Source organism: Trachurus japonicus, chromosome 24, assembly GCF_045865225.1.
Source record: "Trachurus japonicus isolate A0001 chromosome 24, Traja_1.0".
In the NCBI taxonomy this organism is placed as follows: Eukaryota; Metazoa; Chordata; class Actinopteri; order Carangiformes; family Carangidae; genus Trachurus; species Trachurus japonicus.
In genome coordinates, this window is record NC_140930.1 from 12296920 (window position 1) to 12323419 (window position 26500).

Sequence of the window (26500 nt, forward strand, 5' to 3'; positions counted from 1 at the left end):
TTATTTCAGAAAATTGCATTGTTTATTTATAAAGTAATTAACAAAAAAAAAAAAAATTTAAAAAGGAAAAAAAAAAAAAAAAACATGGAATGGCATGCGGTAATATCCAACATACATACTTGATGCATATCTGTGAAGTGACCAGTGATGAATGGAGGATTTTAGACAAAACATAAATCATTGGGAGGAGCCCAGGTCTACTTTTTTTTGGCCAAAGTCCCTTCCCTGACATGGAAGGGATCACGGTTGGGCCAGCATACAGTAAGCTCATATTATGGCATATCATCAGTAACATTTTCACTGCTCCAAATGGATCAGACCAGAAAACAAGCAAAGCCGGCTCAATGGCAAGAGCTGCAAACAGCTGCAACATCAGACAAAACTACAACCAGTACAGTACTTATGTATGAGGATATGCATTGAACACATTCAACACTGACACACAGTACCGTGTGCCACACACTTGTTCACTTTACATTTTAATCGTCACTCTGCATACAATGGTGTTCCTCAGGGTGGGATAGCAGGCCGCGTGGGTGTATAAAAATACTGATATGATGAGAAGAGTAAATGTCTGTTGGGCTCGAGAGATTTCCTTGGATTTCATTTTCCAGCATTCAAGCCTAAGTCTGGGGCGACTGAGTCTCTGTAACATCTCAGGACATAGCCAACCAGAAGCCCGCTGGCCATTGGCCGCCAGCTTCCCTGTTTCGCTGTAGAGAAAACCTTAGCCTGGGCTAAGGCCACTGTTCAGGCCAGTCTGTATGTTATCTTAGGTGGATTTGAGTTTTTTGGTCCGAGGAGACGCTCCATTCTCAGCCTTAAGAACTCCGTTTTCATGGTGACCAACTGGCAGAGAGAGAGAGCGAGAGATGAGAAGTCGGAACATCTGCTAATGCAAAACATGTCATGACATAAGTGTGATCTGCTGTTTTAAGTAAGGAACCATAACAAGTCACATTCCTGAAAACTGCGATATTCTGAAAGTGTTGTTGTCCTCTCTACTCTTCTATAGCTGTTACTTAAGCGATGAGTCAACACTGTTATGAAACACGCTGGACTGGGGTGTTTATACTCACGCGAGTCTCTCTTCAGTGTCCGTAGGGGTTGTTTTGGGGCTGCCTTCTTGCGAACAGCCTGTTCGTGTCTGAACTCCCTCCAGCGCCTCAGCTGGAAGCGGATAAACTTCCAGAGCAGCCAGGATTGGGTCAAACATACCAGCAGTAGAACAGTCATCCTGGGGGGGCCCCAAGGCAAGACGATTAGTGGAAGTGTATGTTTTGGAAAATGAGCCTGACACTGTGTGCGCGCTGAAGTTATGAAATTACTTTCTGGCCTTGCATATGCTGTCTTTTTCTTACATTTCTCCTGGAAACGCATCTCAGATTTGAATTGCTCTAGTAACTCCTGTTTGAGAGGTATCCTTAATGAATATTCTCATTCTGAAATATAACATTATACTACTTACTACAATTTGTGGAGATGTGTTTTACTTTGTAATGCTTCTCTGTCAATAAACTTCAAAATTCCTCAGTAAATCCACTGAATTTATGTTGTAAAACAATAAGTGTAATGTACCGGTAGCTGTAAAAGTCATAGTACAAAATTAATCATGATCCATAAATGTACGAAATAAACACAATGTTTTTTTCAGCCCAGATTTGACTTTACCTAATCAGTACAGTGTTGAAATTGCCCATCTCCAAGTCCAGCCCCTGGTTCTCGGAGCGAGCCAAACCAAACCCCACAGCCAGGAACATCAGGGTCAGAGTGACCATCCGTGTAAACACAAAGCTGACCGCCCACAGGTCAAACCTGAAGCACAACAGACGGGGAGGTTATGGTCAATAAAAAACAAAGTGCTGAGCCAATGGCCTTCAATAAAATGAACTGTAAAAGGGGAAAAACACTGAAAACACACGTGATACGGCAGCTTAGGGAGGGGAAGAGAATATCCAGGTGGAATGGAGCCAAAACACTACGGTATATCAATACACTATTGGTGGAGTCAAATATTCTGATAAGCCAAAAGCATTAAACCCTGTGTGGTTACTTACATTTTCTGATGGTTCTCATCAGTGAAATAGAAGAGTCTGGCAATGTGGAAGCCCAGCTCTGACACATACTGAAGGAAGAGGAGCACCAAACCCACACGACTCAAACTACACAGGGAAGCAAAGACAGGCAGAGACAGTCAGACAGAGGTGGCACGAGAAATAATAACAACAGTGATGAACAACTGGAAGTGACAAGGTCCAGGTCACACGCTGAGTCAGGATTAACACATTACTTTGAAATTTGCTAAGTTTCTTTGTTGTTTGTTATTTTCTTTTGTCAATTTTCATGCGTATTATTCTTGATGGGACTTTGAATTTGCATCATAAAACTAAAAAGAGTCCTGGTGTCAGATGCTTACTTTAACAAATAGGCTGCAGAGATGTGCAGCAGATACAGGCAGATGTACTGCAGCTGGCGAGAAATCTCCTCCTGAAACACAAACAGCCTTTATTAGCAAAGACATTGTACTGGATTTTAAAACCCCGGAGCCTTTTGTTCTTCTTTATTTTCCATCCAGTGCACATACATGCAGAGTACACATACACACACAGCTCTTCTAGTTCCCAGGGCCTCCTTACTGACCTTGCGTACTTTCTGGAAGTAGAGCTCCGGTAGGGCATGGAGCCAGTAAGCCAGCTGAGTGAGGTAGAAAAACTTCACCTGAAACCTGGAACAGAGACACAGACAGGAAAGCAGGAGAAAGGGTGAATACTATGAATCCTGATGAAGCACTCTGTAATCAACATTGAATTAGTCATTTTTAATCCCCCGCCCCCAGCTGGAATGTGTGGATGCGGGAGACATGACATTGTCATATCTTGCAAGTTGGCCTTGACACAGCTCCTGCATTTTAATACAATACTTTTAATATTTCAGTAGATAAAACTCATGCTGTGCATGGTCTTTATGCCATTTGTAGTTTATCTAAATTGGAGCCCACAGTTACTTTTTTCTGTTTTGTTTTTTTAAACTTGTGTGATGTGAAACTGAATACAAAACAAAAATCTAGATTTGGGCTTTTGTTTTTTTTTTTAATACCAAAAACTACTAATGACCTGCAGTTTAAGTGATAAAGAAAAAGGAGCATTGGTTGAAGCACTGGTGGTTTTATAGATAAAATGAACCTACACATGGATTATTGTTATGTATTTCTAATGAGATAAACAACTTTATAATCTACAAACCATGTCATATTCTTTCTTCTTGTTTTTGCCAACATTACTTGTGTTGATATGTGTGCAACATAAAACACAGTGCAACATCTGTAATACCTGAGGTGTACATGGGGATAGTTCTCCCAAAGGCTGCTGGGATGTAGGAGATATCCTTCCTGTGTGGAGAGAGGGACATGTGCTTGCTTCATTACTGTTGCTCATGTGTATTATGTGCTTAAGTTAAATACACTTCAAGAAAATGAAATATGAGTCATCGTAGTAAAATCTCACTTACTGTTATGAGAACGTAAAGACTCCACACGCTAGAAACCAAGTGAAATACACACAGTTGGCCCGACTCATTAAACTTGGTGTTCTTGCTCTTGGAGAGGTGGAGGCGCCGGTTCACTTTCTGCAACATGAACAACACAGTAGATGGTGTGAACGCAGCTGGTTCCAGTCAGAGTGGACGGCATGTCATTGTCATGCACAAGGAAGAGTCACAGTTAACAGAAATAACTGGGACAAGAAAAGACAGCCGATACTATTTATGGCTGACGCTGAAGCGGTATTCCTTTCAAGACGCTTTGGAAACCGTGGTGATGGAGCTAAAATAAAACCTCATCCCTCGTTGCTGCCCTATTTCTAAACAATGACACAAGGCCTGGTACTTTCAGATGGATCAAGTGCTACCCTCTCTCTTCCTGTACCCACAACTCTAACCAGACCACTGTAGCCGTGTCAGCCTGTTGTTTTCAGTGTGATTTAGTCCTGGTGACAGTCAGCACGCTGGCTCATGCTGCTCCTGTGCTTTTGATGTGGTGGGTTTTGACCCTTTCTTCTTGATGTGCGACAAAGTGTAACCGTATGCAAACACCTGAGGGGGAAACGGCTCATATCCTGGTTTCAGTATACAGTGTCTTCATATCCTTGAATATATTAATAGCACACCCCTGGGCTGCTGTGGGAACATTAAACAGACCATACAGCAGGTATTTCTCAGGTTTATCACAACACAGCTAATTATTCTATCATGCAATAACAAGTGGAGTTAAGAAATCAAGATCCAGATTTGTTGATAACGTATTTTGTAATATTTTTGTTTTATTGGTCTGTAATTTTCTGAATAATTTCCTAATCATTACGAAACTGCTTCATAGACACAGCGACACCGTTTTGCACTAATTATCCTGGAACTTCAGGTTAAATTGGTACACTTGCATTTATGTATTTTAAACTGAATCATGCATAATGTAGGAGAGTTTCCACTCTCCTGGTTCCAATAATAAATCAGTGATGAATGACGGTTATTTGGGATTAAATGGTGGCAAGTCTTTCATGGAAATTTGTACCAAATTTAATTTGCCTTGCAGGAAATTAGAGAAAAATTATCAGTGTATATTGCTGACAAAATGCCAAGGGATCACTGAGTGCTTTCTATGACTTCTCCCATGTCTCTGTGATTAATTGACACTAAATTAGTCTACTTACATCCAGAAGATACTCCTGCACTACGGCGTGGAGGATGATGGCGATGAAGAAATAGAAGAGGATGGTGGCGCTGTCCTTCCATCCATAATGGTACAACGTCACCTCTCCCTCTGAGCACACATAGGAGCGGTCAGACACACACAGACACACACAGACACACAAGTGACATGATTGCAATCGGAGGTGTGTTAAACATCCTGGAGCAATGTAATCACACTTCACTGGCAGTAAAAGCAATAATGCAATATGCAGGAACAACAACAGCAGAAATGAAACTGAGCATGTGTACGAGTCAAAACAGGTGAACAGGTCTTACACTGTGAAAGGAAACAAGTCTTTAACAATAATTTTATTTAGAATAATTCCTAAACTGCGCTACATACCTGGTGATAGTGTGGTGACATTGTACTGAGGCTGAATGAACAGTATGGCTGTCTTGGCTGTTGCCTGGAAATGAGATGAGATGATGATGATGATCAGCAGCCTATTTCAGTGAACAAGTTCAAATGCAACCTCAAGCATCTGGTCATCCAGGTGCCATCAAAGGATCTGTGTGTGTGTGTGTGTGACAGGTGTGTGTAGGGGGAAAGAGAGTAAGAATCAAAGCTTTTCAGAATACATAATGCTGTTTACAGTATTGTCAGTCAACCCTCTCCCTGGTATTGTAATTAGCCGCTGGGAGGTGAATTTTCCTCCGGTGTACTGCTGAAACATCCGTCAGCATGATAAGGCTTGTTGCGTTGCCCTGGGATGTTGAGGCTGAACAAGGCCTTTCAAATCATTTTGTCAATGTCAAGCATTCCCTTAAGGATATAGTCCCTCATCGGTTTTGTTTGTGGTCTACCTTGTCGTCTACCTGTGGCCCCTCGTCATGGGTTGCATGTGTCACTGAAGTGTGAGTAGCTCGAGTGAAGTGGGATTTTTCACTTCTCATTTTGTTTCAGGGACGTCCGAGATTTCAGGGAGAAGCCGACAAAGACATCATTTTCAATAATGATTAAATCCTCAATGTCTTTGTGTTAAATCATGTGGTGGTTGTAATTATAAAATAAATAGATAAAGGAAGTGCCCACCACAATTTCCCAGAGCCCCAAGTGATGTCTTAATGAATTGAGCTTGAATTTAAAAACAGGTAAAAGCAGCAAATTCTCAAACTTTAGAGTGGACCCATACATCCTATTTTGTTTTCCTTTGTGTTGATATCTGTCTGTGCTTCTGATCTTTCATCAACTTGTGACTTCCTTCTCACACTCATCTTCAACCCCCTGGAGAGAGACGGGCCATCAGGTTGGGAACAACTGCATCAAAGTCATAAAACTAATAACAATAATAAAAAAAAAAACAGTAATACAACTATGTGAACATTTTCTCCCAGGTCCCAAAATATTCTAATAGCCTATCTCAAGGAACCTGTTGGTTGCTTTAAAACCACCGTGCAACAAGTCACCAGTCATTCCTTGAGCGCCGGGGCCACACAGGTGACCTGTCAACACCGAAAATCTTAAAATGCAAAATCAGCTCCAGCACTGCTGTTCTAGTTTTTCGAACCGAGAAAAATGAAGGAAATCCCCTGCTTATTTTTTTTTTTTTTACTCAGCCAGCTGTGTGATCACGACCATGGTTCCGGACTGAAACCATGCTAAACGTCCGAGCGGCGGCTGCCCTGCTTCTGAATGTGTTACACGTATGAGAGACTGCTAGTGAATGAAACACCTGGTTAATTCAGTCGGTGTGTGTGTGTCAGCGGCGAAGCCCCTGCAGGTCGGGGCAGCCTCCGGGAGCAGCTGAGTCCACGGCAGCCTGCGAGCTGCAGCAGCGGCTCAAAGATTGAGACGTGGCAGTTAACTACTAACGTGGAGCTGGCGACGAAAAGCCAAGCCGCTTCCCTTTTCGATTTTCAAAATAAAACGCCCTACGTCGAACTCGTTCTAGAACTCTCTCTGAGCGACGGCGAGGCTTTTACTTTGAAAGCTAAAAACTATTTACTTCCTACCAAAATGTGGACGTATGTGGTTTCTGACATGCATGTTGGAATCAAAATGTTGCACCGGATTGTCTTTCCTGGAAACTTGGAACAAGACAGTGCCAAGAGGTTTAAACAGGTGAATTTTAGAGTAAAAACGGATAAGTTTGTGTCGTTTTCGAGTGGTAACCATGCCAACAAGAGTTTTTCCCAACTATCCCCCGGTAAACTCCTTTAGGAATTTAAGTACTATTGGCAGCAAGACACCGAAAACTTTGTGCCGTATAAACTTGCAATACATGTTGTAAGTCGCAGTGTACATCCTGGTGTTTCCAGCTGCGTGTGTGAAGTTTAGTCTTACAGTTTACGTTGCTACTTTTGGCTGCGAACAGAGCAACATTCATTGTTCAGTAAACTTGTAAAAAAAAAAAAAAAAAAAATGCAGCAAGCAGCCACCATATCCGCGCGACTGAAAACACAAGGCTGAGGTGCAGCCAAGCAAGAAGTATAATTTCCAAAAGCAAAAAAAAATACAGGCCAATTTGAACGCAACAACGTTTAACTTACAAGCCCCCCGAGTTACATCTTTGAGTGTGAAGCAGCAGCAGCAGCAGCAGCAGCAGCAGCGGGCTTGCCATCTTAAAACAGCTGAGTGAGTGAGACGAGGGAAGAAAAGAGTTCATCTCACCTCAAACATCAATCCAATCAAAATGAAAATCACAAAACTGAAGACGATGTCGGCATGGTTCTGAATGAGGAACTCCTGGCTGAAGAAAGGGTAACTCTTGTTTCTTCGGCGAAATGCCATGTCAACTCACCGCTGTTTTCCCCTGCTATTTTATAAATCTGAAATTTTTCTGACTACGAAGTTCAGGAGTTAACTTTCTGGCCGCTGTGCGCAGGCGCGTCGTCTTAAAGGGCGAGTGCCATAAATACCTTCTTTGAGGCCATTTACACAAAACGACTGCTCAGTCCACCGTGACCACTTCCACCTGAGTGATCACAGAGCTGTGAGTGTTTTTTTTTTTCTTTCTTTCTTTCTTTTTTTTTTTTACTTTTATTTATTTATTTACTTACAGGAAATTTACAAACAAAAAACATGAGGTTATCATGAATGTTACAGTTTAAAATCAGAATATATTTTTCCACATACATCATGGTATGTCAGCTATTCAAAGTGCATACACAATCCATTTTTCCCAGCGTTCAGTACATTTCTCCAACTCAAGTCTCTCCCATACAATAGATTTCTTACATGATCCCGCGCCACGTGTCTGGTGTTGCCATTTTCGGGTGCTTTCCCTTCTTCAATAAGTATTTATCCCTGTGTTGGATTGTTTCAGGTATTTAATCTAACCCTACACCCATTATTTTATTTATCTCGGTATAGCCACCAGTCCCTCCAGTATGACTGGATTTAGGGACAGGCCCAAAAGACATGGAAATGATTAGCCATAGCGGTTCCACACTATCTCCAACAGTAGCCTCGGCTTTATGGGCCTGTTTAGAGTGCTGTTATTTTAGGAGTTATAAAAAAATTCTCACTACATTCTTCCAGCGAACTCTCCCAATGATCTTGAGTTTGCAGTAGTCGCGTATTCCCATCCAGGTCTCCTCTGATATTTGTGTTTCTGACTCCCTCTCCCATTGTTGTTTGATGGGTGTCAGAGTGACAGAGCTGTGCACATTTAAAATGTTTACTTACAAATATATAAAAATCAGATCAAATAATTAAACACACACACTTATATTCCACTCACCCCAATACATGGGCTATTTATTGCTTATTTAAAGCCACCAGTGGCCTTGCACTTCACAGTTCAAAATGTCAGTTACGGCAGTCACATGGCTGCAAGAGAAAACCCAGCATCACTTCACTGCTATGTGAATTTCATCCCTTTTACAGAACAGTAATGAGCAAAAAAATGCATCTGTCCCTAGAAATAGCGATCGAAAGCACATTAAAAAAAAGTCACTACAAGTACTTTATAAGCATTTTTTTTTTTACATTTTGTTACACAACAGACATTTGAATTTAAAGTCACTCTGCCTGAGACATTTTTTCCCAACATAATGTAAACTCCAAAAAACATTTCAGCAAATACATGGTCAACATGTAAATAAAACATCAAACACAATTCTGCCAGGTTGACACACAAGCCCTGCTCAGAGCGATGTCAGTCGACGTGGAAATACAAAAAATACAGTGTAGTATTCTCTGAAGGGACTGGGATTTTGTTTTCTTTACTTTTCTTCTGGGAATAACAAAAAAAAATCACAGCAATATGATACAGGTGATACTTGTGCTTTTAAGAAGCCAACACAGCTCCGGCTCACACTGAGATGGTTAATATTAAAAGGTCAGATAGTCCTGCCACCTTTTGATGTATGATTGATTTCTCTATTCTCTTAGCAGCTGGCAACTGAATAACAGCAGTTTCTGTGTGGAATATAGAAATCATCAGCTGAGATGGTAAAGCAGCTGCATAGTTCTAATGATGCTTATATTTATATAACTCATGGCTACTTCCTTAGCATGTAAGTACAATGTGTACATTTGGTTACACAATGTGATGTCCACTGCTGCCAAAAGAATGAAAAAAATATATAGGCTATATATATTTAACGTCAGGTAGAAGGTGTGTCTGAGCTCCATACACCACTAATTAGCTCTTCTTGTTTTCAGATGAAAGCACTGCTGAAGGCTTCACCACTGTGTCTGGTATTTGGGCAAAGCAATGCTTTTAAAAAATAGCTTATGATTTGAGGAGAGTGCAGGCTATTTAGCATTCTCTCAAATGTTTGCATATACTATGCCCACAGTGTACTACATATATAGGCATACAAGGTTGAAATTTATGCTTTAAGCTGTTTCATCCTACAACACTAGGAAGATGAAAAAGCAGCCTTCCAAAAAAAGCTGGTGTACTCCTTCAACGTTTAGATAAGTTGCTGTTAACTCTTTCCCTGATGATTCTGTCATTAGAAAGCTAAAAGTTGTCGTCCTCGTCTCTTCGGGACATTATGAGCTGCCTCCTCGGACCTGTGAGATGAGGGACACTGGACGGAGAGTCCGGCACTCCAGAGTCCAGTTTAGGTGTGGAAGTGCAGCGCGGCCCGACCCGGCCCATGAGCCCGCGGACGTCTCTGTGAAGGGCTGGATCGCTAGGGATGGAGTTGAGGCGAACCCCCTGATCCAAACTCCCCGTGTCCCTATCCAAACGGGGGTTACTGGCACTGCTGGGAGACTGAGGGTCGGCGCTGAAATACAGGGTTGAGCTAGACTCTGTGGGGCAGAAATATGGCTCTGGACTGTCTCCAAACATAGACTTGCCCTCCGGTGAGCTGCGTTTAAAATCTGATGCGGGGGACTCCAGCGGGCTCTCCATCTCCAGACTATCATCCTCCTCTTCAGGTCGATCGGTGGACGAGGGCTCGCTCACGCTCTGGAACTCGTCTTTGCAGTCCGACAGCGGTGCCAGGCCTTTCCCCTGAGACTCGGAGGTGGAGACCGCTTCACAGCTGCCTTCTGCCGTGATGGTCATGCCCTCGTTGCTCTTACACGCTTGGTTGTACTCGTCCATGTCCAGTATGGCCGCCGCTCCGCCGGCCCCGTACGCTCTGTTGATCTTCCCCAGGTCTCCTGTTTTAAGAGCCATTCGGATCAAGAGCCAGTGGTGGTGGTAGCAAGGGCAGGAGCTGTTGGGGCGGCCTCCGCAGATTCCTGGGTGCTCCAGCAGAGTGCCAGCCACACCGGAGAGGGAGAAGCTGCCGTGGTTTTGCATGGAAGGGGCTGGTAGGCTCTTGTCCCCGAGAGAGAAGGAGGACTCCCCCTGTTCTATACAGGTGCTGCCCATGTGGTTGTGGTGCGTACCCTGGGAGATCTCTGTTGACTTGGGATGGAGGAACCGGTAGTACAGGATGAGAGAGGTAGCACCTGCGAAGCACAAACACAGGAAATGATTGATGTTAGTACAGTTGTTATGTTTTGTTAAAGCTGTCACAAGCAGATAAATATTTGTCTTTTGTCTGTGTTGTTCCACTTAAAAGTACCTTTAACCTATTTGAATCACCATTAGGGTTATATTACTCACATAGCACACAAACTATTTTGATAAGAGTCTAATTATGAGCAATGACTGTCAAAACATCTGACACAAATCTGTTATAAAACGAACGGAGCGCGGACACAGAAACAGTGACTCACCGAGGAGAAAGCTACACAGCACAGTGGTGGGAAGGGTCATGTTGTCCCATGATGCTTCGCTGAGGAAGTCGGAGGCGGCCAGCAGCAGAGTGGCGTTCTCTACGAGCATGAACTGGGGGAGGAGAGAAGGTCACACCATCAGTCATCTGCAGACAGCTTTACGTCACAATAAGCCAAGGACACCAAGGGGCAGGATGACAATGCAAACTACCTGCCTATGTGTGTGTGTGTACAAAACAGACACTGTGATCAGACATGTAGCAAGTTAAAAGTAAGAGTAATCTGAAGTCATGCCTTACTGCATAAAAACTGCCCATGCGAAAGCGCGAGGGTCCATCTTTGACGTTGAGGAAGAGGAAGACGTGGACGAGACCCATGATGCCATTAAAGGCGCGCCAACACCATGGGCCGGTGCAGATGTCTGGTTGCTGTGATACCAGCCAGAAGGAGGCTGTGAGCCAGTGGAAACCTGGAGGTCAACATAAAAATAGACTAGAAGGCACAAGCGCAATAGAGGATCCATATACAGTGTTATCAAGTGGATGCAGAGGAACAAGTGAGAAACTGGATCAAGAGAACATGCTGCATCACTCTTAAGATAATTATATCATCCATTAGCCCAAATGTAAATTAAAAAATCTGTTTGGTTTTTTTAATTTATAAATTCTGTGACATATGGAACAAAAGCAGCTAAGCTATTACTAAAAATAAGCTCTTGCACTTTTATTTGCATTTGTTACTACACTATTATTACATTGCACTTCTCCTCCTTCCTTCACAGGTGTCAGGCTTAAGTGTCCCTGGGGGTTGCTGGCTGCTCACCTGCTACTCCACAGACCCACCAGTTAAACACCCTGGCAAAGAACATGAGGCAAGTCACCCTGGCACCCAGCATGCCTGCCCTCCACACCAGCTGGCACAGCAGGGCTGCCGGAGGCATGGCCAGGTGGCCTGGTCGGATCAGACAGCACGCTCTGCTGTACAGCACCAGGGCCCAGGAAATAGACAGCACACACAGGCCACAGCAATAAGCCACTGAAGGTAAAAAAAAAAAAGAAAACAGAGGGAGAGAGTATGAAAAAAGACATAATCTCCTATTTCAGACACTGTGTAGAACAATTGGCATTGCTAATATCATTTATGTAATGTAAGTGTACCTGGTGACATGATGCCCACATCAGTGGACACCACCACATATGCTTGGAGCAGGCTCTGAGGCAGTGTGAGGACCAGGGCCTCCAGCAGCCAAAGGGCAGCAACATCTGCCTGCTGCATGACGGCGGCTCCCAGCTCAGCCACCGAGCCCTGCATGCGCAGCACAGACCTCATACAGTCCCATAACCTGCCAGAAGAGGGGGCCAGAGACAGACACCTTAGTAACCTCCTGGTGAAGGTTTCAATGACAGAACAATGCAAATGTCATTTCCCCTACATGGCATAAAACGATATCTGCATTAAATCCTACAGGCAAATTCTAAATATGCAAACCACATTATATCGAGTGCATAATATGTAGTGGGAGAGAGCTCACCTTTTGAAGATGCCCAAGTGTAGTATGTGTATGACAGAGAGGTAGCATCGCCTGTCATCACCATCATCGTAGTACCATTTCACACTCAGCAGCTGAACTGCTGTCCCCGGTAGAAAGAGGCCGAGAGTGAGGCCCGCCCACACAGTCTCTTCATTCCAAAGGTAAAACCCTATACAGTAGATCACTAACACACATATATGAACACACACACACACACAGCAGAAGGACATAAATATAGTCTTATCGTGTAATCATGCAGGAAACACAGTACATTAAACCCAGCACACGTGTGAGGATTTGTGGAGGTTCTGCAGACACCAGCAGCAGAGTCCTTGAGAAATTAGAGAGCATGTACGCTTTGCTAGTAGTGGATTGCCCTTTCATTTAAAAAGAAGCCGTTCTAAGGAGACGACACAAGCACCACCAAGAGTATGAGATTTCATAATAAACCAAAAGGTGCATCACTGCACTGATCATTTTAACTATCGCTCAATATTTTTCAGTGAGAGGCTAATTTGAGGGTAGCAGTGGATATTTTTATCGAATAGTACAGTGTCTCTGCCGAGGACAAAGTCAGACACTGTACATATCCAGTCACCTCGTATCTCTCCTGTCCTGTCCTTGCCCCATTGATCTGCTTAGTCAGGGATTCGTCATCCTGTGCTGCCATGTGCGTTCACACTCCAGATGTGCATTTATTGTCATGCTTATAATATCATCAATAATAACTAATATTTTTAATAATGTTTATTGGCTTCAGGTGCAACAGAAATTTAAATGTTGATCATTATTTCTATAAGGAAGGGCCTAATGGTTACATTTAATCTTTTTTATTATTTGTGTGACCCTGCTGTATGACCCCTGGAGGTTCTGGGGCCCCAGTTTGGCAAACCCTGCTGCTGGCCTAAACCAATGCAATGCAATGCAATGCAATGCATTTTTTTTTTTTTTTTTTTTTTTCAGAAAAAGTGCTAGGTTTGCTGATTCAATAATAAAGGCTGTGCTAGAGCCATCACCATTTGAATTGTGTTAACCTGAGCCACGGCTGCTGTTGGAAGAGCTCCAGCACGAAGCATCATGGCTGAGCAACAGCGTTTCCTTTTCTTTTCTTTTTTTTATTTTATTTCAATTCATTACAGGCCAAACACAATATTATAAAACGATCTAATGTTTTCATACTGCTTTCTGAAATTGAGATATTCGGTCGCGGCTCGCAGCTACAGCAGCGAACCTATCGCTGCGTGCGAAGCGATGCGCTGGGAATTCTGTGCCCACTTACGTGCGCTCCGTTCGGCCACGATCACCAGCGCCGACGCGCCGAGCAGCGCCGCCTGGCACCACGCGATCCAGCACCCGCTCCGCCGAACCGCCGACGGCATCCTGCGGGCAACCGCCCCGGCAGCGTTTATCATGATGCGAACAGGCGGGAGAGAGAAACACCCGGTGACATTATTCTGGGCATCTTCCCTCCTCCTCCTCCTCCTCACCCCGGGTACATCCGCTCCTTTCTTCTCCCGCTGCCTGCCCTCCGTCAAAAATATCTGACGTCACCGCGCGGCGTTAAAGGGGCATCATCACCATCACTCCGCTGACCTACCGACCGACCGTCCCCAGCCACGGTTGCTTCCTGTTGCCACACAGCTCATAGCTCACCCCCCCCTCACGTTACCTCTTCTTCTCCACCTCTGACCGCTTCTTTAAATCCTTAAAAGCCCGTATGTTTCATTCCTTCTTTCCTATTGATAGATGCTCGACACTGATCTGAGTTCTTCTTTCCACACTCAGAGGTCACACAGGTCAGGGTCAACGCTGGGTTTGTAGGCCTTCTGTTTCTTTTTCAAACGGTCAGCTCCAGAGCAGCTGGTAGGCACCCTGTGATCTGATCAGGAGGAGTGTATCTTGCGTGTGCTGTGTATTGTAAGTTGCCTCATCTGTGGATAACCCCTGAGCCACCTGACACCCTTTAGGTGTAATGTGAGGATTGCTGAAATGCTAGGGGCGCAGGAAGCGAGTGTCAGTTTTTATCCCTTTACAGTTACCTCGTCCTTTCTGGCACAGAGCATAACATCATTGTTTTCAGAATAAGCTGTAGAGTCATCCTCTGTGGGTGTACTGTCTGTCAAGTGATTAATACCGAAACTAAAACATGGAAGTGTGTGTACAGAATTAGCAACCGGAGATTATTGATAGTGAAGATAATTTTGTCCTTTGTGCTGCTGTGTGAGTTTTCCAGGGTGAAGGGTTGACACTTCAGTATCCCAAGACTCATAACAGGATGTTTATCTACGTCACCAACTCCCCACATCAGTGCCATCACACTAAGGCAAGGCACATACACACACACACCACACAAACGCACAATCTTTCCTGTTTGCGATTACTTTAGCACTTTGCTCATTTACACCACATAGTCATGCCTATGCAGTAATCGTCACTTTAATTGGTAAACATAAATACGTACAGATACAGAAACAGAAACACTCAGTCTTCACACAGTGAGACCACATATAAAAACAAATTTTGTTTATGTGTAAATCACAAGTTTAGTTGTTCCATGAGAATGTCCTAGAGATATAAAAACAAATTACGGTAAAGAAAATGTCTCAAATCTGCATTTTTTTAATACATTTCAGATTCATATTAGCGACAGAATAAATTAAGAAAGGTGTGTACATTAAATCAATGAGTCACAGGCCATGCTGGTAAAGTTTTGATTCTTCACAGGCTATAGTCTCAGTAGAGTATAGGCTAGGCAATCCATGATTGAGATAAGGCTTTACTTCAAATAGGGCAGTAACAGACAGCTGCTGAGTTGACCTGTAAGGATTATATGGCTGGATTAGCAAGGCTGTCTTAGGGCTCTGATATGCAGCTTGACTCCAGCTTGATGCTGGTTGCATGCAGAGGTAGAGGGCTGCCATGACGCAGCTGAACACCAGAGCACTCCTTTGCTGACTTGCAGACACTCAGCTCAGTCTCCCCTCCGATGCCGGCCTGGTGGCCCAAGGTGCGAGTCTCCATCTTCTGTATTAGCTCGGTAACATTCCCCTTGTCCATGTCGGCCTCTGCAGCCATGGCCTCCAGCTGCTCCGCTGCCTCGCTCAGGTCAAACCTCTCGATTTCAGAGTTGACTCGGTGTAGCTCCTCCGGCGAGTGTCTCTGGGAGGCCGAGGGGGAGAGAGGACAGAAGCCTTGGAGGTGCACCTGGAGGCTGCAGTAGTGAAGATAGGCACAAGGGCAGCTGGGACACCGGTGAGGCCGTTCCCCAGTATGGAGGCGTTTGTGCAGCTTGAGGTGGACAAACTGAGTAAAGCGGGCTGGGCAGAGTTTGCACTGGTAAGGCCTCTCACCCGAGTGTAGCCTCTGGTGGGTCTTCAAGTTACTAGTGCTACTGAATCGTTTATGGCACACCTGTATCAAAACAGAAACGCAAGGAAATTATTTTCATTTTTTTTACTTTTAGGCCTTCATATTTCTTCTGGTCTTGATACTGTAATATAATAAAGATCTGTATCAAATTCCTCAACACTTAAGTTAACAAGGTGCCTTAAAGGTCCAGTGTGTAAAATGAGGGAAAAACAGTTAAATCTAGCAATCCAATTCTATTATTTATCTATTAAATAATTCTATTGTTTATTTGTGAATGTGAAACTCTTGAAACGTGCTCTCTGGTTGGCTGGATTTTCTATTCCGTAAAAACATGGCGGCACAAGATGGCGACACTCTCTAAGCAAGACCCTCACCCTTGCTATATATATATATAAAAGAAGAATTATAACGCTATGAAAACCAAACAGATTTTATTTTATAGCGATTATACACTTACACAAATATATTCATTGGTAGTATATTCATATTTTTGCCAATAAACAACAAAATATTGTACACTGGACCTTTAACTTTGAGGGTTAGAGTTGTAGCTCTACCTTGCATTCATGTGGTTTCTCTCCTGTGTGAACCAGGTAGTGTTTCTGCAGGTGGGCCAGCTGAGTGAAGTTCTTGTTGCAGGTCTGACACCTGAAAGGACGCTCTCCACTGTGTACTCGCAGATGGACCTGAGGAAAGCATGTCAGAGATGAGTATTGACATTTATTGACATCAGGTAAAGAAACCATGGAGAGGGGTTTATTTTGGCTTTTTTTTTTTTGCTTTTAATTTGATGAAGAAAAACTAACCTTGAGGTTGGACAGCTGCCCAAAGACCTTTCCGCAGACGTTACAGTCATACCGGATCTTTCCGTTCTGCCTGGTGAGCGGGTACGACAGAGTCTTGTAGCCAATGACCTGCGCACCTCGTTTGGTCTTCCTGAGATCAACTGCGTCCTCGGTATTGCTGTGATTGGCAGACGTGGGTCTAGAAGGGACGCAGTCTGAGGAGGCGGCCATGCCAACTGGTGGTGAACATCCTCCAGGTGCTAGGGAGGGCAATCCTCCACGGGCTAAGGTGACCATGGATGAGGCACCGGATGTGACGGGTACAGTGAGGTCTGCGTGGACATTGCTGGGAGGAGAGTGTCTGAAATCTCTGAGGTCATCTGAAGGGGTCCTGAGGTAGTTAGTCCTTTTGGACGAGAGGTCCTTGTCATCGTCGTGTTCGCTGGCTGGTGAAAGACTGAGGTCTTGTTTGGTACTGGATAGTGCAAGTGTCAAGTCTTTGCGTCCGTTGACTAGAGGATGGAATAGGTGTGCATAGCTGTCAAAAGGCAGTAAATGAGATGAGAGTGTTACGTGGGGTTTCAGTCGATCACCGTAGAAAGGGTACGGATGAGGTAGAATGGTGTTAAGGCCAAGTGAGTAGTGAGGCAGATAATAGGGACTGTGCCTCAGGGCGGGATGAAGTCGGTCAGGCACAGACGGCTCCTGGTAGGGTTTGGCTGTAACTGTGCTGTGACTGTGCTGAAAGTTGAAGTGCAAAACAGAAGGGACGGGACGACTAAGAGCTGGCCTTTTGGCAGCTGGGGGGTCACAGGATGAGAGAGACGGCAGAGGTGCATATCTATGGCCATGGATAGAGTCTGAGTTGGGCTGGATTGGGTAGACAGCCGGGGGACATAAAGGAAAAACCGGGCTGTCCAGTCGTCTGGGGTCGGTCATCGGGGGTCTGGAGGGTTCGTCTCGAAGGATTTCCGAGACGCTGTGTCCTCGTTTCGTTGTTGTCTTCTCCTGAGCTTGACTCTGTTCTGTGAGACAAATCAAAAATGGAGAAATTACGTCAGCGACGGGTGATACGATATCGCCTTTGAACTGAATGACACGTACACCCATGACACTGACGTGATCATGCGTGCATGTCGCTCACTGAAATCACCATGCATCTTTACTTTCAAAGATACCTACTCTGGTCCAACCTGTTGCTTTATGCTTTAAAGATTAGCAGATAAACATGTGCTTTTTTATCAGGTGTGTGTGCCTGTCTGCCAGACTTCTTCCTGGCTGGCACCCAATGAAACGGGACACCACAAGTGAAACAATAGGCGTCTGATCAGGATATAGATAGCATGGAGGACAGGAGTCGGTGCATTAGAGGGCTGGTCAGTTGTAAGTGTGCTTTCTATGTCAGGCAGGACCGGATATACACAGGATGGGAAACAACTTCACATTTGAAAGTGACTGATGAACCGCAGGTTTCCCCCCAGACATAAATAATCCTAAGAGGTGCTTAATGGAATGGAAAATAGAGCAGTCGCAACGCATCGACTAACCTATACATAATATTTATTTCCCACCCAATTCTATATGCAGGACATGTTTATGAAATCTAGATCTAAAATCTCTCTTTGAAATGAGCAAATTCTTCCACTTAATGAGCAGGAGCAGAGACAGAGAGAGAGGAAGACAAAATACAGAGGTAAGTACCCACATAGGTCTTACCTCCCCTTGGACACAATCAACATCAACCCACCAAAAACAGAGCAACCCTTATCTACTGTGTGTGCTCCCTTGTGTTACCCTTCCCCCCTTCCCTCTCTCTCCTAAGAGGCCAGCTCTCAGCAAACAAATAGCCGCCACTCAGTGAGATATCAATCTGTCAACGGCTTGCCTTGTCAGGAAGTTCAAGTAGTCACTGGAGCGCTTCCTACCTCTCTTCCTCCTTAAGAGCCAAATAAATAAGGGGGACTTGTGCCAGAATGCTGTCAGCACCTCAGGCAGCCTCTCGTGTGTGTAAATGAGTGTTTTGGTGTATGTGTTTGTGTATGTGTATGTGTATGTGTATGTGTGCATATGGACCTCTGCCACCGTGTGCACTCTTTGTGTTTGTGAATGAACGCCACATGTTTTGCTTGTGAATGAGCTGCCAGCTGTGGGGTTAAAAACAAAAAAGGGGGAGAAACTGAAACATTAGCTAAAGTCCTGAAATCGGTCTCATCTTACTGTGGTACTGTGGCTACACACCTGGAGACAGGTCCTCTCTGCTTTCAGGACTCCGCCCCCCCCCCCCTCTTTGTGTTCAACTTTGACAAAAGGGGATGTGGGTGTGACTGAGTAACTTCTTAAACACCCGCACAAAGGCTCTGTCAGTCGGCCGGCGCTTTGCCTTACTCCACAATGACAATGCACGCCAGATATGTCTCAAAGCGTGGGCTCAGTCATACTTTCTGTTAACTGGAGACAGACGCACTCAGTTTTTACACCTTCCTACACAGATATAAATACTACGTATACGCAGGGCCGTTGTATAGGGGAGAAAGGTGATGATAATTCCAGGGGCCCAGTGCCCAGTAGGGCCCACAAAAACCCCCAGTAGTCTAATGGCTGGATTATTCTGCATAAGACCCTGACTAATACTCATAGTAATGCTGCATTAGCATCAAAACAAAGTTAATAAAACATGATAATACATAATGTAGTCTATACTGCAAAAATTCAAATAATTACCAAGAATATTTGTCCTATTTCTAGTCAAAATGTCATTTCTAGTCAAAACAAATCTCATTATACTTAAAATAATATTTAAAAAGTAGCTTGTTTCTAGACAGTTTTTACTTCTTTCAAGAAGAAGAATCTGATAGTGGAGCAAGTTTTTCTTTCTTATTACAAGCACAAAAACGTGCTTTCACTGGCAGATTATTCTACTTATTTCAAGTGAATATTGGTTTGAAACAAGTGAAAATTATCTAAAAACAAGTACATTTTTAGGTGATGAGTCTTATTTTAAGTGGAAAGAAATTAGTTTTGACTAGAAATGAGACATTTTAACAAGAAAATATTCTTGGAAAACTTTTGAGTTTTTGCAGTGTAAGGAAAAAAAAGTGGACAAGTCAGGGGGCAGGGGCCCACTTTAGTATTCTTTCAGGGGGCCCAGAATTCCTAGCAACGGCCCTGCGTATACGCACATAACACTTACCAGGACTGTCAATGGCCAGTTGGCCCAGAGGAGGGTAGTTGCAGCGCTGGGCAAGTTCAGGACAGTACCACACCAGCAGCTCCTGGCCCGGCTGAAGCGGTTTGATGGTGTAGAAGTAGATGTTCAAACCGCTCTGGCACGCAACCAGGTTCTGCTCCTCCACAGAACAGGCCGGGTTGACGTAGCGCATCCAGTTGCTGTGGTCCTCGTTCAAACCGTCCAATATGTGGTGCAGGCGCCCCTCCGAGAAGACCTACGGTCGTGGAGAGAACCGCAGAGAGAAGACGAGATGAGACATAATTTCAGTTGATGGTGAAAATTTGACTGCAGTGACATGGCGCCAAATGTGAAACCATATGATGTCACAGGTTTCCCGATACCTTTATGGTAAGCGCCGTGTGTGCTTTCAGCTGAGATTGGTGCACAAGTCATAGAGTTTATGAAAGCAACACCGAGCGTGAATGTCTCTGTATTACTGGATTGTAGTATCGGGTGTGCTCAATTCGCCCACGATTACTCTCACCGCTCATCCCTGCATCTGAGCGACTGACTGCTGACCTTTTCAAAAGCAATGCGGCTCATTTAAAGAGTTATCCCTCCTTCTCGTATCCAAAAAAACTGCCCTTTGAAGCTGCGCTGTCACTTGAGTCATGGCTGTAATGTTAACAAATTGTCTGTGTTATGACTGTTGCGACTTTTGGTTGGGGTTGCATGATTTCAAGGTTGCTGACTCTAAACTGTAGACTTACCCAGGCGCCTGTGTGTGTGTATGTGTGTAATGGAAGATGTCCCGATGCTGCTGATTCGTAACATAACAGTTCTCAGGCTCAAAGCCACTTCCTTGCTTAGTCAGTGTGAGAGTTTGTGAGTCTGGAGAAGTGCGGACATATGTATGGTGTGTTTACTGGCAGCGATACCACCGCCGAGAGAAAGCGGAGATAGAGGAGAACCGCTGCGTCACTGAAACCAAACAGCTGTGTGTGTGTGTGTGTGTGACCTCAGACAGCCGTGCACACAACTGGCAAACACTGCATGCACTTGTAAAAAAAAAAAAAAAAAAAAAAAAAAAAATTAAACATTTTAATCGACTGACATGTAGCCTAAAGATAGGAAGCAGTGGCAGAAAAGAGTCATACTTTCACAAGATGTCATGCACTGACCACAACTCTTAGCTAATGCCACGCCGCAGCCACAGCAGCCCATCTCCAGACAGAGATGACAGGATGTGAACCGTTTTGAAACACAAAACATGCATGAACGCAAATCCAGACACTCACATGCAGCCCATGCAACTCACCCTCCAGAAGTATTTCCTGTCAGCGCCCGTTAGCAGTATTTCCTTGGTGTAGCTTTCTCCCACCAGTGGGCCAAAACGTGTCCCCTTAGGAATCATCTCTTTACTGGTCACACCGAGCACCTGTTCAACAAAGGAGGACATGCATGCAGTCATCAAACGACAGAGTAGGCCTACGGGTCACAAATTGGAGGCCTGAGCGAGCAGCGCCGGATGCACGCCGAGGTGAAAAACATAATTAGAGGGATGAGATTCTTGGGAATATCGCTCTGCTTATCTGACCCTCCCTCCGTCCGCCTGTTTTTTGGTGATTAACTGAAAGGGGTGAGGTCAATTCAGCAGAAAATTGTCTTTTCTGAATAACTGGAAACAAAGAAAAAAAAAAAAAACTTCCATGGAAAAAAAAGGGGAATTTTGCAGGGCTGTGACAGAATGTGTTCCCTCCTTCACATGCTGAATATTTCATAAGCCAATCACCCGGGTTATCTTTAGTTTCTCTACCATATTAAAATTTCACCACTACTCTTGTTCCGCTACCTGCAGGTGTGAAACTCACCCCTGTGTCTCTCGAGCCTCCAGGGTGGGGAAGAGAGGATAAGGTGTCGCAGGCACACCCTGACCAGTCAACTGCACCTTGAGCTCTGTGTTCAAACCTCCCTAAAGCAATGGTAATGTATTCTCTCTTTCATCTTTGAGCAACCCTGGCATAGTGTATGTGTCTGCTGGATCAGTCTTACTCATACAGTTTATTCTACTAGGTTTACCCTCGCTTTTATTGGCTTTGTCTGACGGCTCTTGTGTCAGAGGTTACAGTAACCTATCCTGTTCTTTCAGACCTTATAGCAGAGGGTCAAGTGTTAGTGCAGGTATTCGGCCGCAGACGCCCGGACTTCTTCTTCTTCTGAACTCACCTGATTACCATCTTTCATGCAGAGACTCGGTCTTAATCTCGCATAAGGAAACAGTTTCCTTTTCAATAGCCTGCACTTTATTCAATCTTTTATCATTCATTTATCACGCTCATCCTCACCTGTGACCTATCCCTTGACAATCCAGTTAAACTTCCTCTGACAGCCACACACTTAATCCAGAGGATCATTTCCAGTGTTGTCCATGAGGTGGTGGACTCCCAGCACCTTTAGCTTTAACTTTACAGTGTGATTGTGTGCCGGGGGGACAAAGGGAGTTGGGAATCAGAAGTAGCTACTAATCACAAAAGACCTCAGGCGGTGTGCTCAGGGGCTCGGCTATTGTCCCTGTCTTTGCCCCCAACACATAGCCCACACAGCAGAGAGGGAAGGCTGAAATTAGACAACAACATGTCAAGTACTTCCCGCCTGAGGATGAATTAGGGCATGGAAGGAAGTTGGAGTGACGCAAGGAGTCGGCAGTAACAAAACATAAAACACCTATGGTCCATGCTTACATCCCGCTTTGATATATATTTCCTTCAGATATATAAGGAATCTTTTTCTGCATCATTTTCTCTTATAAATCTACTCTCCTCCACCCCCTACACCTACTGCTCTGCTGCATACCTCTGCTGAGTTGTGGCAGCGCTTCAGGGCCAGATTTCTGGGTAAGGATCTCTCAGCCCGGGTCCTCTGCAGGTTTTCAGACTCTTGTTCCAGAGGTTGGTCGTTCACAATATAAGTGCACTTCTCCTCAAAGTCTGCCTCGCTCCACGACGTCATGTCGACGTCCTGCGTCTCTGTCACCGTCGCAGTGACAACCAGTGTGCTTTGTGGTGATCTTTCTGAGGTTAACATGGCTGTGGTGCACTGAGAGGAGGCGGCCTGTTGAAAAGATAGAGACAGAAAGAAAAGAGAAAATGTGTCAAATATCTATCATCCCTTATCTCTAAAATAAATAGATGATTCTGGCCTTGGGAGCGACTTCAAATTTAACCGCACAACTTTTGCTTTTATGTCACATTTTAAAAGGAAAAAACACAGACAATACAACAACAACAACTCAAGGATCAAAGGAAGTCCAGTTTTGAATAGAGCTAAAATTAGATCCCTGAGAGTAAAGTTTGACACGGAGGAGGCAGCGGCAAAGTTGAGGATGTTAAGGGGGGGACGAGAAGCGGCGGAGAATGTAATTTTCTCATCAATTGCCACTACCGGACAAACAAACTTCAAAGTGGAACCTTCATGCTCGCTGCCCCATTGCCCCCACTGTCCCATACATCCTGTGACTCTCCAAATCACAACCCCTGGGCTATAAGGGAGGTTCCTGTGCATGTCTGCCCCGGAGCAGGACCACTTTCACAAGGAAACCAGCGCTCCCAGTGAATCGAGCAGACTTCCTCTGACTGACTAGGTCTTGGCTCTCAGCCAGGTCTAAAGTGTCTTTCTCTTTCTCTCTGTCTGTCTCTTACTGTCTCTCCCTCCCTCCCCCCCCTCCTCAGAAAGATTATTGTCAGGGCACTCTTTTTCCTTTTTCCTTTTTTAATTTGACAAAATCAGTGGTTTGACTGATAGCAAGATAGGGTGACATAGTGAAAGAGTGAAAGATAGAAGACATGTGATTAAAAGACAATGCTCAGATATGCCGACTGAGAAACTTCTTCCTTTTAAGGCTCATCAGCATAAGTCTCTGAGATAGTGGTAGATAACTTCTCTAATATTTGGTAAGCAAGTGGTGTGACTTATGTTCCCTCATGAGGACAGACTAAACTCAATTCAAAAACATGAACCTTGCACATCTATGCAAAAACAAAAAGGGAACAGACTTGATGTTTGTGCTGTTGTGTTAAATCCTTTAAAAGTCACAAAGCAATGATTTCTCAAGTGCTTACAACAACAGCATAGCAGGTCAGTTTATTCCATGACCTTGGGAGGAAAATGCAAATAAAAGAAGCGAGAGATTAAAATTTATGGACGATGTTTCACCCTATTTTTCACCACAGCTGACTCGGTATGACTGTCACAAGCGCTATAAGTCAGTCTGAAACCATGAAACCCAGTGACACAGCAGAAAATATATTCTGAAAATCAAGACATGAGTCAAAGGCACACAGCTGTGGCTTCGCAGGACATCATCATCTAACAGGCTGACTCTCGAAAGCGCTCCTAGTTTGACGCCACCTTTCACGCGACGGTGTCATGATGCAACGAAGAGATGGGTTTGATCAATGAAAGAGTCAAATCTCTCTCTCTCTCTCTCACACACACACACAGTCACACACACACACTCTCTGGTAAATCTTCTGGAATAACCAGCACAAAAGAAAGATGAAGTTTCAGAAAGATGTTGCACACTTACTTTGAAGCCTTGAGAGGAGCCACACATAGGGCAGGCTGTCCGTGCCCTCCTTGAAATAAAGCTGCGCGAGTGTCAATGAGCAACCAGTTGTTCTTCTCTTCCCCCTCACTATCTCTCAGCCAACCTCAGTATCCTGTGTACCTGACTGCGCAACTGAGCCCTCGAGTGTGTGACTCTTTCTTTTGCGTCTCACACGGGAGGAGGGAAGGTGTTTGTGAGTGCGTGTGCATGTGTGTGTGTGTGTGTTTGAGAGAGAGAGAGAGAGAGAGAGAGAGAGATACACTCCCTTTTCCTCTCATGCTCCCTCCCCCCTCCTCCCCTTTGCCCCATGACTCCTCCTTGGAGATTGTTTGTATGTGTGTGTGTGTGTGTGTGTGAGTCACTCTCTTGCCCCGGGGTGTGGGGCTTTCTCCAGAGGGGGTGCACTGGCTGTCACACAGCTATGTCCGGATCAGACAAATACATCTTCATTTTCTGACAGTCACCCACTCTAGGTGAGAAGAAGCCAAACCTGGTGTTGTGTTTGGACACCAAAGACACAACACAGAGGAGATGAGGTCATATTTGTTCATGTGAAATGTGTGAAGTGAGATTTTTTTTTTTTTTTTTGAAAGATGTCAGTTTAAGCTTTCAGTATATCATGTGTTGCTTACAGGATTAAAAGCAACACAATCATCATTCTCACAAATTGATTTGAATGCAGCTGGCAAAGTGACACTACTTGAATGTTAAGAAATCTAATATCCAACTCTTCATCACTGCAACAGCTGCAGACTGAAATATTACCACTATGTGCATTAGTGTCGACGCAGCGATACAGATACTTGTTGATTCTGAGCTCTAGGAAGCCAAAGGATGAGATACAATTGCATGAAACTCACAAGAATTGCAACTGCGGAACTTGATCAATTTAATCTACCACAGAAATTAAGTAATCAAGAATTAGTCTCTCGACAGATGAGAACAACTTGAAGTCCAAGAAGCAGAGCCTCACTTTTTTTTCTTATACTTTTTTCTTATACTGTTGTGTGTGTTGACATTTTTTTTTATCAATGACATTGAGACTTTATACAGTGAAATCTGAACAAACTGAAACTAATCCAGCAAAACCAAACCACCACCAAATGAGGGGAATAGCTCAGGGGTTGTGCTTTCCGGTGCATGTAGGGAGTTTTTTTTTTTTTTTTATCACCCTGTGTTTTCTCTTTCAGGAGATTTCTGTACTGCACAGCGGGGCTGAGATCCAGAGTGTGTGGATACTTGTGTCATGCTGTAAGTTTATCTGCTCTGCTCTCGCCCCTTGTTCTTCCCTCTAAAGGCAACATTTGACTTGACAGGCTGCCAAGAACCGTCTGAATTTCCAGATCCATCATCCGCACGCTTGACACACGACATATTGTGAACAACAGCCTTTTGTGTGTGTGTGTGTCTCGCGCGTTGCTTATCCGCTTAGCGCACGCTCTTTCTCCTTCACTTTCTCTGCTTTGGGGAAATTCATATTGCTCTGTCAAGCTGATTCGCTTCCTCACAGACTCTGCTGCTGCAGCTCCTGTGGTGTTATGTCCGTTCTTTTTCATGCTTCCTGTCCCGCTCACCACACCTGACCAAGCTACTAATTACAGCTGCTGACATGAGTCACCATATAATTTAAAATCCACTTCTCTCTCTCACTGTTTCTCTCTCTCTCTTGGCCGTCAGTCATATCATTCATCACCTTCCATTCAGCCTTCGCTCTCCTCTCCTCCTCCACCTCCTCCTCTTCCCCTCTAATGCCTCTCTATCTGAGCTGTCTCTCCACTACATCTATTACCTGTACGCACTGTTGTGACTAATCCACAACTTTAACAACACAGCACGCACTTTTCGTATGAGTGGCATTGAGGCCTCTGGGCCTGAGATTGAACTCTGAACTTTGGTTATGTGTGGCTGGATGTTTTTTTTGTTTGTTTTTTTTTAAAGTGTGAGCATGCTTGATTGGAATTTGTGTTGTGCTGCATGGTGTTTGACATGCCATTCTTTAAATGACAGGATGATGAACATGCTCATGTAATCACTTCAGCAAAACAGCCATAAAAGACATGTTTATGATTGACACTGGAATTGGCTTTTTTGCATATTATCTTTAACGAAAACCGAGGCCACGCAAGCAACGAGACCTGTGAAGAAATCGCAATATCACAGTAAATTC

At 44.3% G+C, this 26500-nt stretch overlaps 3 protein-coding genes and 1 long non-coding RNA gene across 4 annotated transcripts; 1 reads left to right on the top strand and 3 right to left on the bottom strand.

Moving 5' to 3' along the window:
- Positions 1-7593, bottom strand: tram2 (translocation associated membrane protein 2). Its single transcript, XM_085771119.1, has 11 exons — positions 7355-7593; positions 5087-5150; positions 4704-4813; positions 3508-3624; positions 3330-3388; positions 2641-2725; positions 2417-2487; positions 2058-2162; positions 1672-1815; positions 1080-1237; positions 1-849 (listed from the first exon to the last, which is right to left on the bottom strand). The coding sequence occupies exons 1-11, from the start codon at positions 7472-7474 to the stop codon at positions 773-775; spliced, it is 1110 nt and encodes a 369-aa protein (XP_085627245.1). The 5' UTR covers positions 7475-7593; the 3' UTR covers positions 1-772.
- On the top strand, positions 5358-15736 carry LOC146961434 (uncharacterized). Its single transcript, XR_015035239.1, has 3 exons — positions 5358-6805; positions 11655-11914; positions 15530-15736. It is a non-coding gene; the product is annotated as an uncharacterized LOC146961434 (long non-coding RNA).
- xkr5a (XK related 5a) lies at positions 8416-14048 on the bottom strand. Its single transcript, XM_085771118.1, has 7 exons — positions 13684-14048; positions 12405-12588; positions 12031-12215; positions 11696-11908; positions 11173-11342; positions 10874-10985; positions 8416-10603 (listed from the first exon to the last, which is right to left on the bottom strand). The coding sequence occupies exons 1-7, from the start codon at positions 13814-13816 to the stop codon at positions 9657-9659; spliced, it is 1944 nt and encodes a 647-aa protein (XP_085627244.1). The 5' UTR covers positions 13817-14048; the 3' UTR covers positions 8416-9656.
- On the bottom strand, positions 14829-24569 carry prdm1c (PR domain containing 1c, with ZNF domain). The gene is made up of 7 exons (XM_085771115.1): positions 24313-24569; positions 22581-22838; positions 21046-21165; positions 19749-20001; positions 16580-17583; positions 16331-16459; positions 14829-15815 (listed from the first exon to the last, which is right to left on the bottom strand). Exons 1-7 carry the CDS (start codon positions 24337-24339, stop codon positions 15258-15260), a joined length of 2349 nt encoding a protein of 782 aa, XP_085627241.1. The 5' UTR covers positions 24340-24569; the 3' UTR covers positions 14829-15257.
- Positions 24570-26500: the final 1931 nt, after the last annotated feature.